A 26,866-nucleotide genomic window follows, 5' to 3' on the forward strand; every position below is an offset into this window, starting at 1 on the left:
GTGGGAGATGGCCTAGGAGAACTTGGACTGCTCGGGTCAGGGGCTGGAGGAGCCCAGGTGGAGACAAGGGCTTCAGGTCCATGACTCACCATCTCCACATTTTCCCGAGTGAGGTTCTTAATCTTCTCTTCCATCCTCTGGATGCTCTGTAGCAAGTCCTCATTCTTCTTGTTCATCCGCTTGTTCTTCTCCACCAGGGGCTTCAGCTGAACCTCCGTCTCGCGGGAGCGTTTCAGCTGCAATCAGACAGACACAGAGGGCAGCAGCTGTAAGACCCAGCTGTGGAGGCCAGCGGAGATGCCACCTGGCTGAAGCCGTCCCTGTGGGGACCACATCGCCTACGTGATGCAAACACCAGGAAGAGCCCCCAGATACCTGGCTTCCAGACACAGGCTCCCACCTGAGCCTCAGGAGGCCTCGGGCAAGGCAAGAGGAAGGGGTACAGCCCAACACAGAGACTCAGAGATCTGCCTCAGGTCACCCTGCTGGCAAGAGGCCTGAGCTGCATCCACACTTCCCTCATACTATACTACTAAGTCACGCCAGTAGTGTCCGACTCTGTGCGACCCCACAGACGGCAGCCCACCAGGCTCCCCCGTCCCTGGGATTCTCCAGGTAAGAATACTGGAGTGGGTTGCCATTTCCTTCTGCAATGCATCAAAGTGAAAATTGAAAGTGAATTCGCTCAGTCGTGTCCGACTCTTAGCGACCCCATGGACTGTAGCCTACCAGGTTCCTCCATCCATGGGATTTTCCAGGCAAGAGTACTGGAGTGGGGTGCCATTGCCTTCTCTGACACTTCCCTTACCTCCAGGCAAAACCCCCAGAGGTCAAGGTTCACATGCATAAAAGTCAGTCCAGCCATCTAGCTCCTCCTGGCCACCATTTCTCCCCAGGCACAGACTTGTGCCTGCTCAGACTTGTGAAAGCTCAGCATTCTTCAGACAACAGAGGATCCCTGGGCCCGGCTCAGTGCTGCGGGTATGAGAAAGATGGGGTAGCACCCGGCCCTGAGCTGCTCCCCGAGTCCTCTGAGCATGGTCCCTGTGACTGGTGGGGTGTCCCTCCAACCTCGCATCTGGTCAGCATCTGGAGGGCCCCTCTTGGGCCCGGGTCCTGTCCTAGGGGCTGCGTCAAAGGGAAGACACAGTCACCTGGGGGTGACCGTCCAAGAGATGGGGGAAGAGAGCAAAGATGGTAGGAGAGGTAGGAACACAGTGAGACAGGTCCTCATGGATGTTCCAGACAGGGCAGGCACACTGTCAGGGGTCAGAAGGGGCAAGAACATGGCGCGTCCAAGGAGCTTCATGGACGGCAGTGGGAATACGCAATGTGGGGGATGGGAAGGGCTGGGCCTGGTGAGGCCTGATTTAGGGAGCTGAGAACTATATCATCGGTTTCCACCCCCAGCTCGCCAGCCCTCCCCGCCCACCCTCCTCTGGCCAAAGGCTTTGAGGCACAAGCATTCTGTGGTCGGGTCTGCCTTCTAGAACAATCCATCACTCTGACTGCTGCGTGCAGGCCAGTCCAGAGAGACAGAGACACGAGAAATGATGCTGGAGGGGGATACGGAGCAGGGACTGGGAGACTGCACAACTGGAAGCATCCTCTCTTCCTCCTGCATACAGTGTCCTCGGCAACACACTAGCTGCAAGACCACAGCCAAACTTTCAGCCTCAGTTTTCTCATCTATAAGATGGGAATAACAGTAGCAAACTCCGGGAGACAGTGAAGGACAGGGAAGCCTGGTGTGCTACAGTCCATGGGGTTGCAAAGAGCCCAGCACAGCTAAGTGACTGAACAACAATGGTAGTATCTGCCTCAGACACTTGTTGCGAGAACGTGCATGGGTATAGCTTCTGCAGGGTTATTTTAATGGATGAAAATTAGAAACAACTCAAATATTCATCCATATGATGCCAGCTGCAAGACCCACTGCATCCATCAGGTACTCACCATGTGTCCAGGCATCCCCTCTCCTTTAACCCTCACCTCGATCCCAGGAGGGGCTCCTTCCCATCCCCATTTCACAAAGAACCTGGCCACAGAGAGGTGGGGCGATGTGCTCAAGGTCACACAGAAAGTGCCAGAACCAAGAACCAAACACAAGGGACTGACTGCAGACCTCTGCCTTGGGTCACCAGGATGTGAGAGTTAAGATGAAACACTGATGGTAGTCATGAGATGTAAAATGTACCTTGACTCATACATTGTACCGCTAGAAATCTTCTGCAGAGATAAAGGTTCCAGGAAGTAAAAACAAAAATGTATCTGCTGTGTGGCTTTGTGTACAATAGCAGAGAAACCTGAAATAGCCTAAATCTTTACCAGTAGAGGAGTGGTTGAGTAAACCATGGTTTGGCCACACAGACAGAGTTCGACACAGTTGTTACAAAGACAAAGGGAGATCCTCAGGCATGGTTGGGAAATGGGGTAACTGATACATCAAGGGAAAAAAGCAAGTTGCAAAACAATACACAGGGAAACTATCCTGTGTGTAACCATAAAATAACAAAAAAGGCTCTTCCTGAGTGTAAAGACATTCACATAAACATGAAAAGCATGTCAGAACCACTTCAAACTGTTAACAGCAGTTATCTCATGATTTTAAGATCCCAGCACTGTTATTTACAGTATGGAAGCAACCTAGATGTCCTCTGACAGATGAATGAATAAAGAAGCTGTTAGTACACATATGTAAAATGGAATATTACTCAGTCATAAAAAGGAACGAGTTTGAGTCAGTTCTAGTGAGGTGGCTGAACCTAGAGCTTGTTATACAGAGAGAAGTTAAGTCAGAAAGAGAAAAATAAATATTGCATATTAATGAATATATGTTGATTCTAGAAAGATGGTACTGAGGAACCCATTTGTAGTGCAAAAATAGAGACGCTCGCATAGAGAACAGACTCGTGGAAATAGCGGGAGAAAGAGAGGGCGGGACGAGCCGAGAAGGTAGCACTGGCACGTATACACTACTACCTGTAAATAGATTAAAAAAAGATTAAAAAGATAGCTAGCAGGAAGTTGCTATGTAACAGGGAGCTCAACCTGTTACTTTGTGACAGCCTAGAAGGGTTGAATGCTGAGAGTGGGAAGGAGGTTAAAGGAGGGGACATATGCATACTTATGGCTGATTCACGCTGTTGTACAGCAGAAACCAGCACAACACTGAAAAGCAATTATCCTCCAATTAAAAATAAATTTAAAAAAAATCCCAGTTGTGGCAAGCTTATCAATTCTTTCTTTAAATGCTTCAGGTCTGAATTGTTTCAAGCAATATATTTTTTCTAATCCATTTAGTAAACTATTTTGCCTCTCATGAGGGATTTTTTTTTAGCTCATGAATATTTACCCAATAAGTGGGGACATAATATGAGGTGGAGCATCTGATGAAAGCTATATAAAAATATGCCTTTAAAAATACTGGAAGGAAATGAAATCATTCTGATCCTGTTAAAACCATGAAGAAGTAACACTTAATAACACTTTTTATCTCCATGTGTTTCAAAAATACAGATACACTTACTTTTATAACAAAATTTTGAATAAAGAGAAATACTATGAGGCACTGTCGAGAAGTTTATATATTGACTACCACTCCATGAAAATTAGTTTAACTGTTCAATCCTGCATTTTCAAGAAGTTACTATTTTTACTTGAGATTTTTTTTTTAACCAGAAGTTCACATTCACTACCTTTAAAAATAGAACTATGTGAACTTTTACGCAAAAGAAAGTAAACAGATAAGCAAAAAATAAAAATTGTCCATAATCACACCACCTAAAATAACTTCCACTATCCAGGATGATGATAATGTGTTTCTGTTCTGTAAACCGCTTTTATTATTTAATTTATTGTGGACAAATTTCCATGGCAGTTAAATATGATCTAAAACACCATTCTTAATGACTGCATACAATTCACTGCATAAATGTTCCATAATTATTTTGATCAGTACTTGAGGATCGAACAAGTGGGGTTTGGTTTCGTTTGGGTTCAGTTTTGGTTGCTACTATATACAGACATCACTGCAATGAACACCCTCTCCACGGACTCCTCACTGAACTTCTCTGATTGTCAGCTCAGGATAAATTCCCGCAGAAACTAAGGGTACTAACAGGTCTCTTCAACAAGTGTGTGTTTGATTTTTAACCAGGAAGAAATCAGGGGAAAGTAGAGAAAACCAGACAGCCTGGGTATTAACTTCCTGTTTAGAGCCTGGATTGTGGCCCCAGGACTGCTTTCCCGAACCCCGCAGGCTCCATCTGCCTCTGAGGGGGTGGGGGGCTGATTACCAGTTCATTCCTCTCGTCTGCCAAGAGGGTATTTCTGTCTTCCAGCTTCCGTATCACCGAATTCAGTTCAGCAATTTTTAGCTGAAATCGCCGCACGTCTCGCTCATCCATATGTTGATCCTAAAATAGAATCAAGACACGAATGTACTTTGAAAAAGCTTAACTGAGTCAGAGTGCTTCATGGACCCTCTCGGAAAACTCTCAGGACAAAGGTGAGCTCCTCATTAGGGGGACTGTCAGCCGTGCTGGGGCTCCCCCAAGTCAAGCAACATGTGGAAAGACCAGCTCCAAGGCAATGAGACGGCAAACCCTCCAGCAGCTCCGTAAGATCTGGGGACCTCCCATCTCAGCCCCTGCTCTCCGAGCATCTCTGATGAAGGCATGTCGCTGACGTGCCAGGACGCTCCTCAAGGGCAGGCACTGTGCCCACCTCGCTCACCACTGAGATGCAGGGACCTCACATGGTGTCTGCACACAGCCTACCTGACAGACACTTCAGTATTTAGTGAATGAATGAATGAGTGAATGAATTAATGCCTGCAGCTTCGGCCTCCTCTGTGCCTCTTAACTACCAGCTGTGGCCCCAGATGCCCTGTCTGTTGGCTGAGCTCCCTCTCCTGGGCAGGGGGCTCTGCCTTTAAATCATGTATTGTCCTCACTGGGTCCCTTTCTGAGCTCTTACTGGATACTCGGCATTCAAGCTTTCATTTCTTTCTTTTCAGTTGAACTCTAAGACCATGAGAGGCAACAGCAGCCTGCATTCCCTGTGCCGAGCACTGGGCCTGGCTGCAGTGAATGTCTACACGTGTAGCGGGATGGGTAAGGGAGAGAAGGAAGGGTATACAGATGGATGGGAACGAGAGATGGGGGAAGGCAGGCAGGCAAGTTCGCCAGAAGAATGACCAGTGGGAGCAGTGACGGGTAGGCGGTCGGCTCGATGGCCCCAGTGCTTCGTGAGCCCCTCACCTGGACGCCCATGAGCTCGGCCATGTCCCCTATGCCGGGCGGGAGCTCTCTCTTTGGACTACCGTGGTACCGCTCAGCCTCTCTGACCTGAACCAGCTGCTCATCCAAAGCCTCTTTCTGAAGCAGCAGCTTCTGGGTCTGCCCAGTCTGCACGCCGAGCTCCTTCTCCAAGGCCAGAATCACACGATCTTTCCCCTTGATCTCATCCATCTGAAAAGAGAAAGAACAAGCAGCTGACTGTAGGGGCTTGTGACCAAGGAGTGCTCTCCCTTGCTGGCCTCGGGCCCAGGGGAAGGTTCAGCAGCTCCGTGGATCCAGGGTGGCTGGACTCAGCAACACAGGGCAGAGAGACACCGTGGGGCACAGCCCAGGCCCTGCTCCCCTGTCAATCACCGGCCCCAGCACAGAGAAGCACAGAGCTGAGGGTTCAACCTATATCATCAACCAAACACTTACCCCGAAACTGACCTATGTTTCTTTCTCTCTTACCTTCATGACATAAAGTCAAATCCTGACCTTCCAGGGTCACCCAGCCACTCCCCACCCTGCCCCCTGCACCTCAGCTTGGTCGGAGTTGGTTGTCCTCCTGCCTCCCACTCCCATCTGGCTGTGTCTCCTGCTGCTGCTGCTGCTGCTAAGTCACTGCAGTCGTGTCCGACTCTGTGCGACCCTATGGACAGCAGCCCACCAGGCTCCTCTGTCCACGGGATTCTCGAGGCAAGAATCCTGGAGTGGGCTGCAGCCTTTCAGCAAACAGCTCTCGCTAAGGTCTCCAACCCTCTCCTGGCCCCCAAACTCACTGGACAATTTTCTGTCCTCTCTCCTCACCCCATCTGACACTCTCACCCACCCTCTGCTTCATCAACTCCCCCAGCCTTCCTGCCCTCCATGGGACTGTCTCCATCTACTTTACAGACTTCTGATCACCATGGAAGTCTGTAGTTTCCATGTAGTTTCCTTTTCCTATCTGTAGCCTCTTCCCGACCAGCCAAGTCCTCACGCACGACACTAACTCCCTGTATGCGGCTGGCGCTCCATCCTCCTCCCCCTGCTCTGACACCTCTAGGAGTCCCACAGTCAGAGAACTGACTGGCTGCTTCTGGGGGCCCCAGAGTGCCTCGGTCTCCCCATGTGCACGCCTCAGCACGAGCCCCAGCTCACTCAGCCTCGTCCCTCATTCCCTACAGGAAACCAAGAAGAACAAAGCTCATAGGAGGAAGCTTCTGCCACATACCATACACTTCAGTTGTTTCTGGCCACAAAAGCCAACAGCTGAGAAACTGCCCCAGGAAGGGTGCTGTGCTGGCGTGCCCCCTCCCCAAATCCATGCCCTTCTCACCACCTGGGAATGTGACTTCATTTGGAAATAGAGTCTTTGCAGATATAACTAGTTAAGGTGAGGTCACAGTGGAGTCGGGCGGCTCTAATGACTGGTGTCCTTATAAGAGGAAAGAGACTCAAGCACAGGGAGGAGATGACCGCAGAGACTGGGGTGATGCAGCCACAAGCCAAGGAACACCTGGAGCCACCAGAAGCTGGAAGAATCAGGAAGCACCCTCCCCTAGAGCCTTCAGAGAACAAAGTCCTGCAACACCTTGACTTCAGACTTCTAGCCTCCAAAACTGTGAGTGAATACATTTCTGTTGCTTAAGCCACCCAGTTCGTGGTATTTTGTAACAGCAGTCCTAGGAAACTAATACAGGTGTTAAAAGAGAAAATTTCCCAGTACTAGAGTTTCATTAATTGACAAAAATCATAATAGTTTCAACTACAGTGATTATCATCATGGAATTTAGGAATAAATTCTGAGATAAGACACACAAAAAACTTCTGAAAAGAATACTAACGCTTTAGTAAGAATTGTTTCAACAAACTCTGGATAGAGTCTTTATGACACGGTATTATTTAACACATACCTGTGCATGCCCGCCATGAGCAAGCCCGTATAAGGTGACATAACGTGGATATTGCCTGGATTACCCAACTCAAAGGTTAAAGCCATGTGCTATAAAACAGCTTGCCAGAGGGAAAGTACTAGGCATGGAGTAAGAAGGTATGAACTGGAGATTAAGCCCCCACTGGTGAACTGTGTGACCTCTGGCAAGGCATTTGACCTCTCCAGGCTTCAGGCTCACTTGTAAAATGGGGATGTAAAAAGGGGAAATGTGAGGACAGAAGGGGACAGCAGACAGGCAGGCTGCTTAGGAGCAAGGCCACCGATTGCTGGGTCCTGGCCCTAAGGCCACCACTCACTGGCTCCATTACCTTGGTTTGGTTACCTGATTTCTTCCTATGCCTCAGTTTTCTCATCTGTGAAATGGGGATAATCATGGGGATGTTGTGAGGGTGAAATGAATACATGGAAAGTGCCTAACACACGGTAGGCATAAAATAAACAACTCTAATTATAACTGTTGCAGGCACATATTAGGTCTCAATAAGTAGGACCTCCTGTCCTTCCTAGACTTTTATCTCCTTTGGTGTGCAAATATGAAGAACACAGCAGTGGTTTGAATTGTGGTTCCTAAAAAGGTATGTTCACATCCTGAATTCAGATACCTGTGAATAGAAACTTGTTTGGGAAAAGGGTCTTTACAAGTGTAATTAAGGACCTTAAGATGAGGAGATCATCCTGGATTAACTGGGTGGATCCTAAATCCAATGACAACCATCCCCATAGGACAAAGAGAAGATGCATAGGAATGGGAAAAACATAGAGGGGAGCCCTGTAAGAGGCAGAGACTGGAGTGATGCAGGCACAAACCCAGGAACGCTTGGAGGCCCCAGAAGCTGGAAGAGCAAGGAAGGGCCCTCCCTGAGAGCCTTCAGTGGGGCATGGCCCTACTGACACTTTGATTTTGGACATCTGGCGTCCAGAGCAGCAAGGGAATAAACTTCAGTGTGTCTGTGGCCATTTGTTAAGGCAGCCCCAGAAAACAAATACAAATGCCCTTCTCATTAAGCACGCTCAATGGCACCCCACTCCAGTACTCTTGCCTGGAAAATCCCATGGATGGAGGAGCCTGATGGGCTGCAGTCCGTGGGGTCGCCAAGAGTCGGACACAACTGAGCGACTTCACTTTCACTTTTCACTTTCATGCATTGGAGAAGGAAATGGCAACCCACTCCAGTGTTCTTGCCTGGAGAATCCCATGGATGGGGGAGCCTGGTGGGCTGCCGTCTATGGGGTCACACAGAGTCCAACACGACTGAAGTGACTTAGCAGTTAGCAGAGGGTACACATTGAAGTTGATTGTAACCCGAATCAGAAGTTGAAACTCCTACCTCTGAATCAGACACCTTGAATCAAGACACAGATCACTCAAGCAGAGAATACTGATTAAGAGCCCTGTCCTGAGGGCAGACAGAAGTAAGTTCAAATCCCCGCCCCCACCAGCTGTGTGACTCTGGGCAGGCTGGGTCACCTCTATTAGGCTCAGCCTCTGTGAGGTGGAGACAATGATAACACCCTGTTTAACTAGGGGGAGATTCAGATCAACTACGGGAAGAATTTATCACAGAACCTGGCATCTTATAAGCACACAATCAATGTTGGCGGCCATCATTAATCTACTTTAGCTCCTGGCTATCTTATTTAAACAGCAGACTATGAAAAACTGATAAAATATAACTGAGATTTACAAAGGAGGAAAATGGTACCCCTAAAGCTCCAGACTGAGGTTTCCAAGCAAAGTCCCAGAGTTCTGACAAGCTCTTTGAGTGGCCTTTGAAAAAAAAAAAGGCTTTTCCCCTTCCCTCTGCATCCCTCCCTGTCCCCCAAGACAATCTCCTGCAGCTCCCCACTTTGACTAAACCTGATCTGAAGGTGTGGGGAGCAGCTCCCCACTGCAAGGAAGAACTCTTAGTGACGCGGGAAACATTGTTGCCACTGCCCATTTCAACCCAGAAACTGTAAGAACAATATGAAAGGAGTTCATTAATTTAAACCACTTAGACTTGTTTTCCTGAATTCCAAATACCTAATTGAGTGCCATCAACAGATGCTGGAAACACTGATGAGCAAAACAGATCAGAGTCCCTGCCCTCAGAGCTTTCATTCCAGAGGGGAGGGTAGCTGAAAGCAGAAGAAGTCAATACTGGAGGAGACTAGAGCATGCTTAGTGCTAGGAGAAAAAATAAAGCCAGGGGAATTAGTGGTGCGAGCTGTTACAAGTTAACAGGTAGGGTTCCAGTCTGTTCCCCTCATCATCCTGGCTGCACACTTCTGGCTTTGCTCTGGGGCCAGGAAGCACTCTCTTCCACCACCACATTACACTAGTCCCTTCCACAAGAGGGCACAGCATCACAAGCAAGATGTCTCTGGAAATCCTCAGCTTAGAAGAGCATCCGTTTCCTACTTGATTCCAGTAAGTGAGAAAAGGGCTTAAACCCAATCACATGGAACAGGTTCCTAGAAAACAGCCTCCACTAGTGGAGAAGGCATCCAGGAATGGACGGACAATGTGAAATAGATTCTGGAGCCAATATTTTCTAGGTTGTCACATTTCCCCAGACAGAGTCCTGGGGTTCCAGAGGTTAGGAGACCTGCCAGCTCACACGGCTGTGAAGTCACTCTTTGTTTGTTGACTCTGGTCTGGCTCCCAGCCTGATCTTAGTGATCCTTCCCCTTGCCCTGAGGACGGTGATGAAGTGTGAGCTTCTGACAGTGACCTTCTTGAGCTTCCCTGAACCCCATCACCTGAGTGTGCGGGACATTCCTGGATTGGTCCCTGCATCCATTTCCCCTTCTCTGACAGTCTCACTATCACCATGAAAGGGGGTGGGGCGGCACCACTCCAAATTCCCAGGGCAGGCCCTGATTGGCTCACACCACCTGCATGGCCCCGCCCCTTAATAGTAATTGGTTCAGGGATGGATACATGACCCACTCAGAGCCAACAGCCTGAAGAGGGTGCTGCTAGGACCCTCCTATTTCTTCGTAGGAGTTAAGAAAGAGCTTCTCTCACTTTCTCTGGGCTGTTTCTTCTGAGGACGTTGAGTCTGACACAATGATGGCATCTCACCAGCACAGTGAGAGTCTAAAGTCTGAGAACGATAAAAGACGGGGCAGGGCCTAAGAAATCCAGGTCCTGGGTGACATCATTAGTCCCACTGGGGCTGTGCCAGAGGCTATTCCAGCTACTTTAGCCAAGAAAACTGGTTTGAGGTAGAGTTTCTGTCATTTGCAACCATAAGATTCTAACTGATGGGAAAAAATAACAGTTCTGGATGATGGCTGTCTTACTTACATGCTACTGTGAGCTCAGGACGACATTTGTACTTAAGAGACATGCTCTTTCTCAGTCTTTAAAAGACCCTCAGGAGTCCTACTTGCCTAATCTTACCGGTGGGAGCAAGCGGCTGTTGTAATCCAATTATAGCAGCATAAGCAATTTGTTTTATTTAAAAAAATAAAAAATAAAAAAATAAAAGACCCTCAATGTAGACATTATCCCACTTTACAGATAACCTTGAGGCCCAGAACAGTGAATGCGCCCACACTCTAGGCAGTAGCAGATCCATGAATCAGACTCAAGCCAGCCTCTCTCGAGTCCTCCCTATGCTGTCTCTCTGCCCCAGAGGCACAGAATCTAGCCACTTCTCAGCAAGCACATCCAACAGCGCACACGTCTCAGTAAACACCCCAGTTTAGCCAGCTCCCAACAAATCCATCGATTTGGGGATAATTTCATTAGTGCTTCTTCATTGCAAAGTCTGAGGAATCAAGCTGCTACCCCCAGACCCATTCTCTTCTCCTCCTCGGTACCTGTGGATGAATGGTGTCCCCATCTAATTTCACGTCTACCTGGGAAATCAGAATATGAACCTGTTAGAAATAGGATCTTTACAGATGTAACTAAGTTGTTAAGCTGAGATGAAGTCGTAACACATTGGGGCAGGCCTTCCCTGGTGGCTCAGAAGGTAAAGAATCTGCCTGCAATGCGGGTAGACCTGGGTTTGGGACGATCCCCTGGAGAAGGGAATGACATCCCACTCCAGTATTCTTGCCTGGGAAATCCCATGGACAGGGGAGCCTAGCAAGCTACAGTTCTTGGGGGTCGCAAAGGGTCAGACATGACTGAGCAACTAACACAACACAACTAGATCCACTAACTGGTGTCCTTATAGAAAGAGGACAAGACATAGGCATGTGGAAAAGGAAAGGCCACGTGGTGGCCAAGGCTGGAGTGATACAGCATGAGCGGAGGAAGGCCAAAGATTCCCAGAAACCACCTGAGGGTGGAAGATGACCACACCCTCCTTCATCTGTCCTCCTACTGCCAACCAGGGATAAAGATGTGATGGCTGGCACTCCGTGGCAGGAGGGGCCGTGAGGAACAGGGCCACCTCACAGAGCCCCTTCTGAGGGGAGAGCTGAGAGGCCCTGTGGCCTGCACTACTCTGTGAAGCCCTTTCCAGACTTTGCACATTAACAGAGAAATAAATTCCAGATTTTAAGCCCCTGTGTAACAGGGTTGTCAGACCTAATCCTAACTGATCTAAGGAATGAGTCCAATGGCCCCACACTGACCACAACTGCCTTTTTCTCCTCAATTGTTTCTTAAGAGGCATGTTAAATGTGTAAGCGGAAGCCTGGAAGCCTTCCTGCATTTCTAATCCAATTCAGCTGACAAAAAAAACAAAATGCAGGCCACCTTCTGAACAGTTTGCCAAGAGGCCTGTCTGAGGAGGGACATTTATCAAGTGGGGGAATAGCGGGAGAAATGGACATTAATTCCTTTCACTCTATTCTCCTAAGTGGCCCCCACACACGGAGACAACCTGAACTGGGGATATTTCTACTTGGCACTGGAATGGAAACAGATACCAAGTCCTGGGGCTTCCCTGATGGCTCAGATGGTAAAGAATTTGCCTGCAATGTGGAAGACCCAGGTTCAATCCCTGGGTTGGGAAGAAGGGAATGGCAACCCACTCCAGTAGTCTTGTCTAGAGAATCCCATGGGCAGAGGAGCCTGGAAGACTACGGTCTGTGGAGTCCCAAAGAATTGGACACAACTGAGTGACTAATACAAACACACACACACACACACACAGACACCAAGTCCTTGGTACGTTTTAAATTAAGCTCAATCCATCTCTTGGGCAAATACATGTTTTCTCCCCATTCTATTTCCCTTAAATATACATTTCCTAGGGCTTCTCTGGAGACTCAGCCAGTAAAGAATCTGCCTGCAATGTGGGAGACCTGGGTTTGATCCCTGGGTTGGGAAGATCCCCTGGAGAAGGGTATGGCAATCTACTCCAGTATTCTTGCCTGGGGGGAGCCTGGCGGGCTATAGTCCATGGCGTTAGATGGGGAAAGTGTCAGACTTTATTTTTGGGGGCTCCAAAATCACTGCAGATGGTGACTGCAGCCATGAAATTAAAAGACGCTTACTCCTTGGAAGGAAAGTTATGACCAACCTAGATAGCATATTCAAAAGCAGAGACATTACTTTGCCAACAAAGGTTCGTCTAGTCAAGCCTATGGTTTTTCCAGTGGTCATGTATGGATGTGAGAGTTGGACTGTGAAGAAGGCTGAGCGCCGAAGAATTGATGCTTTTGAAGTGTGGTGTTGGAGAAGACTCTTGAGAGTCCCTTGGACTGCAAGGAGATCCAACCAGTCCATTCTGAAGGAGATCAGCCCTGGGATTTCTTTGGAAGGAATAATGCTAAAGCTGAAACTCCAGTACTTTGGCCACCTCATGCGAAGAGCTGACTCATTGGAAAAGACTCTGATGCTGGGAGGGATTGGGGGCAGGAGGAGAAGGGGACGACAGAGGATGAGATGGCTGGATGGCATCACTGACTCGATGAACATGAGTCTGGGTGAACTCCAGGAGTTGGTGATGGACAGGGAGGCCTGACGTGCTGTGATTCATGGGGTTGCAAAGAGTTGGACTCGACTGAGAGACTGAACTGAACTGAACTAAGCGACTAACACTTTCACTTTTTTTATACATTTCCTATGGCAGAGGAACATATTTTATATGTCTCCTATTACAGAAACTATAGGCTGTTGATAAAGACGGTTAACTTAATTCTCAGCACGCTGCATGCTGGAACAGATATGTGATCATTCCTCCTTCTGTAGATGAGGCACCAGAGATTTAGTGACCGTATGCAACCTGATTGGGGTCACAGCTGACAAGTGAAGGAGTCTGGATTCACACACAGAAGAGACCTTCTCCAAAGCCTTCTCTTCCTATTAGGTGACAACACCGCCTCCATACACGGAGGGGAAAGGGGCTGCGGAACACCTCTAAAACCTCAGTCCTGGTATGCGCTTAGATTTTCTATACATTAGAAATTTAAAATCAGTGCGACTCTTCTGCCATTCCAGGTACTGGGTTGTTAAGATGTGAACTGATGCCCTGTCATTGGCTGGTGGCCAGTCTAGAGATGGTCCTTCCACCTCCAGTCCTTCCATTTCTTACGGTGTCTCCCACCGACAGGAGAGCCCTGCCGGAAGCCTCCATTCCGCACCCAGGATGGGAGGGGCTTTGCTGGAACCCTAGGGCCTAGAGCCAGGCCGGGAGCACAGTGGTCCCCTTTACTGCTCCAAGAGGGGAGGATGGGGCACGTGCTTGCAGAGAGGCCACACGCATGAGTCAGGGAAGGATGAGGCGCGTGTGCACAGAAGGACGGTTTGTCTGTGGGCAGGAAGGGCAGGGTGCCCGTGTATAAAACAGAAAAGGTGCCTGTGTACAAGAGAGACAGGGTGCGCATGCATGGGGAGTGCGGGGGTGCGTGTACTGCAGGACCGGCGCGCACGCAAGGCGGGGCGGGGTGGCACACGTACCAGCCGGCGGATGTCGCGCTCGCACTCCCGCTTGATGCGGTGCACCTCGTCCTGGTGCGCCTGGTAGGCGGCGCGCAGGTCGGCCGCCTTGGTCTTGTCGGCCTGCATGCAGTTGCTGAGCGCCTCCTCCGCCTGCTTGCGCGCCGCCTTGAGCTCCAGGATCTCCTGCTGCAGCCGCAGGCGCTCGCCGTCAAAGGCCCTGCGCGCCTCGTCGCGCGCGTCGGCCAGCAGCGCCGTCTTGACCTTGTCAGCCGCGCCGTCGCGCAGCACGTTCAGCGTGGCCTGCAGCCGCTGCAGCTCGCCCTCCTTGATCTTGGCCGTGCGCGCTGCCTCCTGCTCATGCTGGCGGATGAGCACCTCGCGCAGTGCCTGCAGCTCCTTGGTCTTCTCCTCGTGCAGCTTGGCCCTGAGCTCCGAGATGTAGGCTGTGTGCCGTCGCTGCTCCTGCTCACGCTCCAGCTTGGCCTCCTGCAGCCGCTCACGCAGCTTACCCACCTGCGGCCAGAGCGGGGAGACTCGGTCAGGGTCAGGGCCAGGACTGGGGGCGCCGGCCAGGCTCACTGCCACCTTCCCAAGTCCCTTTTTGTATGACAGGCCCCTGAGACCCTCTTGGGCCCCCACCCTCCAGTTCCCCCTGCCGCCACCTCCATCAGCCCCACCCAGACTCTTCCCTACTGTTTTTCTGAGATTTCCCCAGCCCTGGAAAACCATCTGAAGGTGTTGGAGGAGGGTCAGGTTCTGACATCACCTCCGATTTGGAGTTTTTCCAAGGAAGGACAATTTATCAGTCACAAAATATGCCCTGCAGTAATCATCTGTGTCATCGAAGTGTAGACCAGAAATACATTTCCAGTGCTCGTGCCCTGAGCTCTGGAGTTAGAGCAGACGGAGCAGGTGAAGGTAGAAAAGGGTGGGGGTGGGGGAAACAGAGGTGCCCTCACTCCCCTGCCAGGACTGGGGGGCTCCAGAGCCACAGCAGCATGAATCCCTCACCACCTCAGGAAGGGGGCAACTGTTTTGCCATGAGGCAGCCAAGGTTCGGACTTCCCAGGTGGCTCAGTGGTAAAGAATCTGCCTGCCGATCCAGGAGATGTGGGAGACGTGGGTTTGATCCCTGGATAAGAAAATCTCCTGTAGGAGGAAATGGCAACCCACTCCAGTATTCTTACCTGGGGAAATCCCATGGACAGAGGAGCCAGACGGGCTATAGTCCATAGGGTGACAAAGAGTTGGATATGACTGAGCATGTATGCAACCAAGGCTCAGAGATGTCCCAGTGACCTGCCTGGGGTGAGGGGCTGCCAAGGGGCAGAGCCAGGCTTTACTCCCAGGTCCCTGGCCCCAGAGAAAGTGTTCTGCAGATGCCAGGCTGCCAGCCCCACCAGAATGTATTCATCTGTTCAGCAAACAAAACGTTATTTGTAAAATGTGCCAAGGGAGTGTTTTCTTCATATACTCCAAAAGGCTTTATTCGATCTTTCCATTTCAAATATCACACAATTACATACATTACACAAGAATCCATTTGTTTTCTAAATGACATCCATCTCCGAAGAACCGAAACGAACCGAAACAAATGTGTCTCTCATGGACAGGCTGTTCCCATGGAAAATGGCATCATTTCCCCCGACCACACTGTTTATAGCACACCAACATGCTGAAGTTAATTTTAGGTGAGGAGTTTTACAATGTTACTTAGGGTGGACAAATCTTTACTTAAAACAGCAGGGAAAAAGCAAATCAAACCCACCAGGCAAAGACACAAGTCTCCTTACATCAAACACAAGCACGGAAATAAAACATGGACCCAGTCAGAAGGCCCATCTTGCCTGAGAGTTAGAATGGGCCTCTTCCTAAGGGACTAAGGGCCAGGATGCCAGAACTTTAAACACTGAACGTGATTTCCCAGGGAGGGACTAAGTGCTTCCAGCATGCTCCTTCCAAGGGAGCAACTCTGTCCTAACTTCCTGGGTTAACACTGACAGTGACCTGAAGTCAAAAGGATGGGATCTTGTCGGATTCTGAATCTGTGCCGATGAATGCATTTCCCTTGGCAAATTACCTAACCTCGAGATGGTTAATGGTTACGTGTCCACTGGGCAGGGCTGTGGTACCGGGTCATTCAGCCAAACACGAGTCTAGATGCTGCTGAGAAGGTATTTTTAATGATTAATATTTAAATCAGCAGCCCTGGAGTAAAGCAAATGAGCCTCTATACTGTGAGTGGGCCTCACTTAAGGCCTTAAATCAGTTGATGGCCTTAACAGAAAAGACTGAAATGCCCTAATGAGAAAGGAATTCTGCCTCATTACTGTGAGATCCATGCTCCCTGAAATTTCCAGCCTGCCTGCTCTGCAGATTTCAGATTTGTCAGCCTGCATGACCAGGTGAGTCACCTTCTTGAAAACAAAAAATCCCCCTCCATCTCTCTCTCCTATTGGTTCTTTTTCTGTCTGAAGAACCCTGACTATAAAACCTCCCTGATCCTTCTCTATGAAACAAGTCCATCAACAGCTGCCCCTTGAAGACTCTTGGGAGAGAGAAAGCTGAAAGTGAATGAGCAGATGAAGGGAAGTTTGGTCCCCCATAAGTAAAGGAAGGAGGGATGTGGACAGTGTGAACAGAGGTGTGTGCAGGGCAGTCTGAGGGTTGGGGAGGCCGGGCCTGTCCCTGGGAGGGGCAGAGGGGGCCAGCTGAAGCTAACAGTAACAGAGGTGCCAGGGATGCTCACAGTGGATGGGCTGGGGGAGAAGACCCTGATGGTCCTACCAGCTCTACCTAGAAAAGCCCAGGGTCGAGACCAGGCAAGGACCCAAGTGTAGCACAGTGAGGCGGGGGCTGCCCCGGTGTGCACAGGGCACCCCCTCCTTATTCCATCCCGCTGAGCAGGTTGACAGAAGTCACGTGTCATCTCACTCGCCAGACGCCTCTAAGCCACCCCACCAAGTCCAGAGGGGCAACAGGAGAGAGGGGACCTTACCAGCCTTGTCTCAGCACCTGGGCTCTAAATGCAGCAAGAGCAAAATGAGCAAGACAGGGCACGCATCGAGGCAGGAGGGGCTGGCGGGAAGAACGCTGCCCACCCCACCCCCCAGTGGGCACAGTGAAGTCTGCCTCCGCTTGGCTGTCTCCCCCGCTCCTCAAACCATCCCTGCGACCACCCTGGCTCAAGCTGGCAGCTGCAATCCTCTAAGAGACCGGGGCAGTCACCTCACCAATCGCCCTGCCTCTGCCCCTGTGCACGCGTCCCTATGTCGCCCCCTGGTGGCCAGCACAGGCCTCAGCACTCATGTTAGATGATTTCCCTCCACTGCCCTCTGAATTCTTGGGGTGCGGGTTAACTGTTCTGAAACCGCTGTGTGTGCAGAGTGTTGAGTAACTAAGTGGGTGGTGGGGTCAGGCTGTCTCTGCTGGAGAGAGGACACCATAATCAAGGGAAGGAGGCCAGAGGATCCAAGTGGTACTGGATTAGGCTGGGGGCATCAGTAAGAACTCACCTTTAACTTAATACACATTTAGAGGTTACATTAAGGACTAGCTTAGATATGTATAGATACACAGTTAGTATATATGCATACACTTCCTTGCTGTTCTAGCTAAGCCCAGAAGTAATGGCATGCCAGCAGTGGTGAGCACCCCCAGTGCCCAGATCTTGGTTTTTCACACCATTTTCCAATAAAAGTGACCAAAGGGCCTTGGTGAGTGGCTCTAGGAATGGGGCAGGGAACATCCAAGATGAACCAGGAGCACCTTACAGGACCAGAAAGTAGGGGTGTGCCGAGAAGAAATTAACAAAGAAAGGCCACAGTGGCGGGGGTGTCAAAGGGACACAGGAGCTGGCTGGAAGAGATCCAGTGGCCAAAGCTGGAACGGTTTGAGCAAAATAAGGTATCGGGTTAGCTAAAAAGTCCACTTGGTTTTAAGTGAAAATAAAAGACATTTTTCATTTTCACCAAGAACTTCATTGAACAATGTATTCATTAACCAAACGAACATTTTGGCCAGCCTAATAGTATTGGATGACAACCCAAAGTATAAAATGAGAGTTCGTAGTGATATAAAGGATTGAATAGATAACATACAAAAAACACAAAAGTACACAAACAGAAACCCTCGAGAGCTCTGTAGCATGCAACACACAAGCCTGAGTCCTCCCCGGCCTGCAGGACTGACCCTGGCTTATGGCTCTCTGGTCCTCCTCCCTGACTGCCCAGCTCAGGCCACCTCCCTGCCTGCTGCACCTCGAACATGCAGGCACTTTCCCACCTGCAGGCCTTTTCCCGAGCTGTTCCCTCTGCCTGGAGGGCTCCCGGCCAGGTCTCTGCAGGGCCTGCCCTCCACCTGCAGTGCCCCTGTGTTGCTGACCACCTCCCAGAAGAGCCACCCCTACTCCAATCCCACTCCACCTGCTTCTCCAGCCTTACTTTCTTGGCATTTTTCACTATGGAACAAATGTCACATGTTCACCTCCTGGCCTTTGCTCCCCACCTCCCCCACTAGACACCAGCTCAGGGTGAGGGTCTCCAGGGCAGCGCAGTTTCTGGGACAGAGCATGGCACGCAGTAGATGCTCAATAACCAGCCGTGGACTGAGCGAAAGAAAGAATGAAAGGATGATGGGTCTGGCAGTTTGTAAATAATCAATGACAGCATCCACTCCCCAGGGGGTCCCGGCTCCTAGGCTCACTGGTCCTTCTGCCTGGTGCCTTCCCTCCATTCTCCAAGAGGGTCTGGAAGCCTTCCTCGACTGGGTCAGGGCCTCCCCTGGGTCCCTGGAATGTGATTCCCTCCATCACCGCACAGACCACACCCCAGTTCCAACCCTCTCAGCATACCTGAGCCAGCCCCTGAAGGACAGGATGGGGCCTGACTCGCTTCTGTAGCTGGATTAGTCCCTGACCCGGGGTAGATCAAGACCACAGTGGGCTGCTCACTGCAAGAATCACCAGCTGTTGAGTGGTGGGCAGCACCTGTCTTGAGCCCATGTGCTGACCATTGCCCTCTCTGCCCCTACCCATCCCAAACTGTGGGCTTCAACAAGTCAGGGACTCTGCCCCCAGTGGCCTGGCACCCCAGGTGACACTGAGGAAGCCCCCAGTTGATGCTGGATACTTGGGATAGTGTGAATCCGGCTCCATTTCTCACCAGCTAGCAAAATCCTTCAGAGCTGGCTCCAGACCACCTCTGGAGAGATAAAGCAAAGCTTTCTCAGGCCCCTATAACCACTGCATGGTTTCCTAAAATCCCTGGTGCCACAAGCCAAGTACTGTCATCTGCCTAGCTCCCTGAGCATCTGAGCACACAGCCTGTCTGTGAATGGGGTCATTTCTGAGTTACCTCCAAATGCCCAGCCCAGGCCTGGGGCACAGGCCCAGGGGGGCTTGAAGAACCAACAGGTGTGTTCCCAACAACCCTTGATTCTATGGGCTCCTCTGCTGAAGTAACAACACTGTAAATGCAACATCAAAACTGGATATCACAAGATCATATAGAAGTAACAGTTACATGCAACCGTAAGGTTTATATGTATGTTTGTCATGATAGCTCAGTTGGTAAAGAATCCACCTGCAATGCAGGAAACCCCGGTTCGATTCCTGGGTCCGGAAGATCCCCTGGAGAAGGGAAAGGCTACCCACTCCAGTATTCTGGCCTGGAGAATTCCATGGACTGTATAATCCATGTGGTCACAAAGAGTCGGACACAACTGAGTGACTTTCACAGGTATCATACCAGCCAGTAAACACATTGCTGAATTCTCCAAGAACAGAAACCCTCTCTGCACACCCTTGGAAGGGCCACGAGGTGGCTGGATTGAGCACACAGCAGCCAGGGCATGTGGTGGCAGGAGGTGCTGGGGACAGGGAGGCCCAGGCTGGGGTTCTCGTGGGCCAGGCTTCCAACCCCCTGCCAACACCTACGACTGGACTGTCCTGCTGTGATGGGCTGAATCGTGTCCACCAAATTCCTGTGTGGTTGTTCTAACCAACCCCCACCACCCCCTACCAGAACCTCAGAATGTGACTGTATTTGAAGACAGTCTTAAAAGAGGTCACCAAGTTAAATGAGGTCATGAGGGCGGGGTCCTGATCCGATACAACTGGTGCCCTTATAAGAAGAGATTAGAACACAGACCCACACAGAGAAGACCATCTGAGGATGCAGGAATAAGGCGGCCGTCTATAAGCCAAGGAGAGAGGCCCCAGGAAGAAACCGACTCTGCCCGAACCCTGATCTCAGACTCCCAACCTCCAGGACTATGAGGAAATAAATCTCTGTGGTCGAAGCCTCTGAGTCTGTGGTATTTTATTTACGGAAACCCAGCCACTTCTTCTCCCCAATGCTCAGTCTGCTCACCTGTAAGGTGGGGAGAAGGGGGCTTCCCACGTGGCTCAGCAGTAAAGAACCTGCCTGCCAATTCAGGAGGTGTGGGTTTGATCCCTGAATCAGAAAGATCCCCTGGAGAAGGGAATGGCAACCCACTCCAGTATACTTGCCTGGGAAATCCCGTGGCCAGAGAAGCCTGACAGTCTACAGTCCATGAGTCGCAAAAAATTAGACACGACTTAGCAACTAAAGGACAACAAAGTGGGGAGAGCCTCATCTAACCTCACAGGTCACTGCGAGGGTCAGGAGGCTCTCCACGGTACCTGGTGTGGCCTGCGTACCAGACACATAAGAAACATCTGCCAACCCCTGAGTAACTACAACGTGACAGGCAGTGCCCAGGGCCCTGGATGTGACTCTTATTCATTCCTTAAACAACCCAGAGAGGCAAACACATCAGATGTCCCCATTTAACAGATGGGGAAACTGAGGCATAAGGCAGCTACCCGGCTTGCCCCAAGACCTCAAGGCGGGTTAGGTGGTGGAGGTGCAATGGAGACCTGGTCAAAGGACACTGGTCCCACAGACACAGCTGCTGTTGCTTCTTCCCAGCCAGCTGCTCAGACCCAGCTGGGCAGCAGATAACCCCGGGGGATCCTGGCAGGCGAATCCTTCCTGGGCTGGGCAGGGTGTGGACAGGCTGCATCGCCAGCAGCTGTGCTGAAAGACTGTGGCTGCACTGCCGCTGGAAATCGTGAGAGTCTGGGCACGGGAAGGGGCATACGTGTCCCCAAGCTCTAGAAGCCCAGTCTTCATCGCCCCAGCTCAGGGACTCTGCCTCTGTTCTCCACGCAGCCATCTTGAGCTGGGCTCAGAGCCAAGGACCAAGCCTCAGCCCCCTCCCCACCCGGAAGCTGGACCCTGCTCAGCACTGCAGCTGCTGTCAGAGTCCCAGCTCGCAACCAGACACCTGCAGCTATTCCCAGGGCAGGCCCTCCCCGCCCTCAGGTCTATGGGCAGAGCGGGAGGGGACCTGCGGGGCTGAGGGTACAACCTCCGTGTCCCCAGCCAGACAAGGTCCTCAGATGGGTCCCCCAGGAACAAGCCCGAATCCCATCCTCTTTCTCTTCTCACACAAGTGGCGGCTCCTCTCTGGGCTGGCACAGCACCTCCCACCTTGCCTGCTTTTGCCCTCAAACCACCCGGGTCAGAACTACACCAGCATAAAGGACCATGGCTGTGCAAGGTGGGCTTTCTTTGTCTCCATCACCTGATATCTTTCAGTTCAGGTCAGTTCAGTCTCTCAGTTGTGTCCGACTCTTTGCGACATCATGGACTGCAGAATGCCAGGTTTCCCTGTCCATCACCAACTCATGTCCATGAGCTTACTCAAACTCATGTCCATCGAGTCGGTGATGCCATCAAACCATCTCATCCTCTGGCATCCCCTTTTCCTCCCACCTTCAATCTTTCCCAGCATCAGGGTCTTTTTCAATGAGTCAGTTCTTCCCATCAGGTGGCCAAAGTATTGGCGTTTCAGCTTCAGCATCAGTCCTTCCAATGAATAGTCAGGACTGATTTCCTTTAGGATGGACTGGTTGGATCTCCTTGCAGTCCAAGGGACTCTCAAGAGTCTTCTCCAACACCACAGTTCAAAAGCATCAATTCTTCGGGACTCAAGCTTTCTTTATATATCTTTGGTAGTGGTTTAATCGCTAAGTTGTGTCTGACTCTTGCAAACCCATGGACTGTGGTCCTCCAAGCTCTTCTGTTCATGGGATTCTCCAGGCAAGAATACTGGAGTAGATTGCCATGCCGTCCTCCAGGGGATCTTCCCGACCCAGGAATCGAACCTGGGTCTCTTGCACTACAGGCAAATTCTTTACTGACAGCTACCATGAAAGCCCATGATAACCTTAAGTCAGGAGGTCATTATGATACCATATTACAGATGAGAAAATGGAGGTTCAGAGACTTCAGGTCACTTGTCTAAGATTGTGAAATCAGTCAGGAGCCTAGGTGAGGTCTAAAGCCAGGTCTGCAAGATTAGAAAGCCTGGGCTCCTTCCACTGTCACTGGCTTCCCATCATGCCTGCCCTTTGACTGGCACCCAACTGGGTATTGTACTGACTGGCTCCAAAGCTCATACCTGCCTTACCAGAGCAAAGGCTCCCATCACAGAGCCAGGCTCCATACCGAGCCCTTCATGTATCTGTATTTACACCCTTACTCCTGACCGTTGGCCCATCAGGTGGCCTTATTATGATCCCATCCTGCAGGTGAGGGGGGTTATGGTATGGAGAGTGAAGTGACTGGCCTGAGATCAGAGCCAAAGGTGGGGGATAGGACAGGATTTGCACCCACGTGGCCTCTGTACCCATGTTATACCCATTTTATTGAGGGGCAAGTTGAGGCTTGGAGAGTGGAAGTGCCCACTCTCACCCCAGCCCCGGGACACACCCTCGCGGGGCAGTGTGTCCACCAGGAATTCACAGCCCACCCCTCACCTGAGCCGGGAGACCCGCGCCCTTCCCACCTTGCTCTTTTCCTGCTGGAACTCGATCTGAATGCTGGTCAGCTTGGCCCGCAGCTCCTCGTTGGCCATCTGCACCGGGTCCATCTCCATCTCGGGCTTCTCGCCCTTGCTCCGGCCTTTCTTAGACATGCTTCCTCTCAAGTTGAGACGCTGAGATCTTGCGTTCACTCCCGCCAGCCAGCAGGCACCACTCCCAGCTCCGCCGTGCTAACCAGTCTCGCAGGGCTCAGCTCCTCCTCCGTGTAAACCACCATCACTTGGGATCCTGGGAGAAGAAGGAGGCCAGGTCAGCAGAGGCGGTGGGGGTGGAGGTGGGGTAGTGTGCCTCTTGCCTGGGGCACTCTAACAGGAGTGCAGCCAGCATTCACCGAGGCCTCCCTCCCAGAGCTTGCACTGCTAACCCAAGGATGCCCTGCCATTCAAAACTGACCAAGCACTTCTCCAGCTAGGGCTGCATCAGAATCACCTGGAAGCTTATTATGGTCCTGGGATCACCCCCCAGAAAGCCGATTTGCACGTCTCCCATGCTTCCAGCTGAGGTTCCCTGTGACCACTCCTCACTGAGTAACTCTGCCTGGTCCAGTCCTGGCCTCGTCAAGATGTGACTATGCCACCTAAGTGACTGTAAGCCTTGGTCTGCAAATGTCACTGAGCCTCAGTCACCGGATGCCGGTTCCTAAGGCAGGACCCTAGGGGGTCCCGTGGTTTCAAGGTACAGCCCACCTGGTACCACACTGTGCTCCGAGAGCACAAAGCCGGAGCAGGAATAAGGACCACACTCTGAAAACTGGGCTTTCAGACTCCTTTATGGAGTCTAACCTTTATGGTTAGCAGTTCCCTCCACACTCCCAGGACTAGCCCAGCACTAGTTGGCTAGAACAGCCAGCTCTGGGCCCAGCGGCAGTGCCCAAGCCAGCCTGGCAAGACAGTACAGGCTCGCAGCTCCCAGTGCTGTGCCCAGCCAACCCCAGGCTGCTCTGCGCTGTGAGCCTGACTCTGGGCCCTCTGCCCCTCGCTCTGCCTTGTTACTGCTTTCCGTGTGACAAACAGACATTCACTTACTTCCTGTCTATTTCCCCTACACCAGGATATGAGTTTCAAGTAAGCAGGGCCTACATCTGTTTGGTTCTCTCAGTGTTCTCCATGCTTAGTACAGAGCCCAGCATGCAGGAAGCACCCCATCAACACTTCCTGAGTGAATGAGAGAATGAATGAGTGACCACAGAAGACAGTTACAAGGCACCTATTATGTGCTGAACCCTGTGATGAGAGAAGGGAAGCATATCATCCTTGCAGGAGAGCCAGGATAGAGATGAGACAAGTGAGTTGCAGACAAGCTAAGTAAGCTACCTAAGGCCACACAGCTAGTAAGTAGAAAAGAAAGTTTAGTCACTCAGTCGTGTCGGACTCTTTGCAACGCCATGGACTATAGCCTACCAGGCCCCTCTGTCCATGGGATTTTCCAGGCAAGAGTACTGGAGTGGGTTGCCATTTCCTTCTCCAGGGGATCTTCCTGATCCAGGGATCAAACCCGGGTCTCCCACATTGTAGGCAGACGCTTTATTGTCTGAGCCACCAGGGAAGTCTTGGGAGAAAATGGAGAGAGGAAAACAAGAGAGCATTCCAGAGTGGTGGAAGACCAGCCTTGGGAGGTCAGGGAGAAGACGTGAAATCAGCAAGGAGAACAGTGAACGAGAAGTCTGCAGACTGAAGGAGAAAAATGGAGAACCAGGAAAGCTAAGGGAAGAAAGTGTTTCTAGAAGGAAGGACCCGACAGGGGCAGCTCCTGAGAGGTGAAGAGGAAGACTGGAAAGTGGCCATCGGATTCAGTAACATGGGGTCCGTGGCCTGGGCAGGGGCTGCTTGGTGGGGTGGGAGTTGGGAGGGGGCCAGGGGAAGTGTGGGATGGGGAGTTGTGGGGGGCTCTTGTCAATGCCAGTGGGTCTGGTGGGCTAGGGACGTGCGATGGCCATGAACTCCAGTCCAGCATGACCTGCTAGCCCTGGGGGCCCGGGATGTCCATCCAACTAGGAATCTGGGAAGGCAGTAATGGAGGCCAGTTACACTCTCTTGAACAGGAGACAGAGCTGTCTCTCAGCGTGCCATGGAGGTTTATTTGGGGTAATCAACCTCCACCACCCCCCCCCCACCCCAGATCGATTCCAGAAAGGTACATTCTGTCTTCAGAGAAGGATGAACTCCATTTGCTCCAACTGGACTTATCAGAGCACAAACCATAATTCATTCCTCTCTCCTCTGACCTGCCTGCTCCTGCAACCGCAGCGCTTCTCAGAAATCGGCCTGGGCCTCTGCCGTGTGTCTCCCCTACAGCCCGAGGAGCAGGAAGCATCTTCCAGACCTGGGAAAGGGGAGGTTGCTCCCTCTGTTCCATCCTGTGGCCCCACAACGCCCCTTCTAGGAATGCACTTTAGCTAAGCAGAGATTCAGTCTCTGGACGAACACTCGGATGTTCTTCCCAGCGACGAAACGCTCAGCCACAACAGGCAGGTCAGGTAAATTACATCCAGGCGGTGAGAGCAAACCCCACAGGGAGAAAGGCCAGCATCGTAAAGAGAGGAAAAGGCAGTGTCAAAGGACAAATATGATTTGTGATTGCAGTTTTCTGAACTGTATTTGTTCATCTTTTGCATTTGATCACAACTGTGTGTTGAGCAGCTGCGCGGCGCCAGGCCCTGCGTTGTGGGGACACAGGGGTGAGGAGGAGGTAGGCTCACCTCCCAGGCGTCGGCTGGGACAGCCTAGTGACGATGCGCCAGCAGCTACTTTTTCTCTTTAATACCCTTCCGAGTAGATTGAATTTTCTATTACTGTTTTACAGAAAAAATGATGCCATTTTTCTTAAAGGAAGGTGAAGTGAAGTGAAAGTACCTCAGTTTTCACATCTGTTTAATGGGATCCACAGCACTCACTTCATAGGGACCAGAATTTGAAGTGCTGGCAAGGTGCCTGGCCCAGTGAAGATACTCACTAAACAAAACAAAGCTAAATCTATTAGGAGGAGCAATGCCAGCCTCCAGTTGTCTCCATGAAGGCCAAGGTGATCTGTGCTGAATCTGGGCACTGCTAGAAGCCTTGGTATCAAGGCACAGCCCACCTGGTACCACACTGTCACAGCTTGCCAGTGGCCTGACAAATGGGAAGGCCCCTTTCCTTCCCAGCAGCCCCTCCCATGATCACTGACGATGCTTGGGAAAAAGGAGGTTTCAGATGAGGCTCTGAGCCCAGGGAAGCAAAGCATGTGCCCGAGGCAGCACAGCAGGCAGCCAGACTGGACCACCACTCTGTGAGACCCTGGGACGGCAACCTAGCCATGGACAGCAGTGGGAACGGGAATGGAAACCCAAGAGTATCTGGGGGTCATGAGAACAGTGGCTATTAAGTCTCCGGGGCCAGTCCCAGACACCACCTTTTTATCAGACCCTGGACTGGCTGGACCCAAGGCCCCCTTGGTCAGGCTCTCATGACCCCAAGAGCAGAAGAGCCAAAGGGCAGAGACAGGAGGCCATGCCTGGGGATGACCCAGTTTCTTACCCCAACCATAGCACCCCTTGGAAAAGCACATCATCTCATTAGAAGCTCAGCACACATCCCCCACTTTACAGATGAGAAAACTGAGGCCTCAAAAGGGAAAGTCACAGAGACTCTCCTGCTTAGAAGCCATCTAAGGTTCAGGCCGCCTCTGAAGAGAACCCTGACCCCTGAAGGAGCACAAGCCTTTCAGGGTCTGAGTCACGCCACAGCCCCACCCCACCACCTCTCCCGTAGCCACCTCAAACTCCAGGCCCGATACACTCCCCAGAAGGCCATGGTGATGCAGTTCTCTGACAGAGAAAGCCAATTCCCCACCCCTTTTCACGGCCAGCTCCCATTATGCCTCCTTCAGGAAGCCTCCCGGATGCCCTCCACGTTGGTCAGGTG

The 26,866-nt window shown here is 51.2% G+C and overlaps 1 protein-coding gene across 7 annotated transcripts in view; it reads right to left on the reverse strand.

Moving 5' to 3' along the window:
- JAKMIP1 (janus kinase and microtubule interacting protein 1) overlaps window positions 1-26,866 on the reverse strand; it is a 156,612-nt gene that overhangs the window by 52,741 nt on the left and 77,005 nt on the right. For 2 of the 7 annotated variants that reach the window (XM_086407510.1, XM_086407503.1), the window contains 5 exons: window positions 22,928-23,192; window positions 14,069-14,563; window positions 5,265-5,474; window positions 4,299-4,418; window positions 90-236 (listed from right to left, as the gene is read on the reverse strand). In XM_086407510.1, the coding sequence (XP_086263636.1) occupies window positions 90-236; window positions 4,299-4,418; window positions 5,265-5,474; window positions 14,069-14,563; window positions 22,928-23,056 (1,101 nt within the window). In that variant the 5' untranslated portion in view covers window positions 23,057-23,192. The remainder of the gene's footprint in view (window positions 1-89; window positions 237-4,298; window positions 4,419-5,264; window positions 5,475-14,068; window positions 14,564-22,927; window positions 23,193-26,866) is intronic. The other 5 variants (XM_086407505.1, XM_086407506.1, XM_086407507.1 and 2 more) reach the window with 3 other exon arrangements.

This window comes from Bos grunniens, chromosome 6, assembly GCF_055505025.1.
Source record: "Bos grunniens cultivar Pamir isolate PY7600 chromosome 6, Bosgru_T2T1.0, whole genome shotgun sequence".
NCBI classification, from domain to species: Eukaryota; Metazoa; Chordata; class Mammalia; order Artiodactyla; family Bovidae; genus Bos; species Bos grunniens.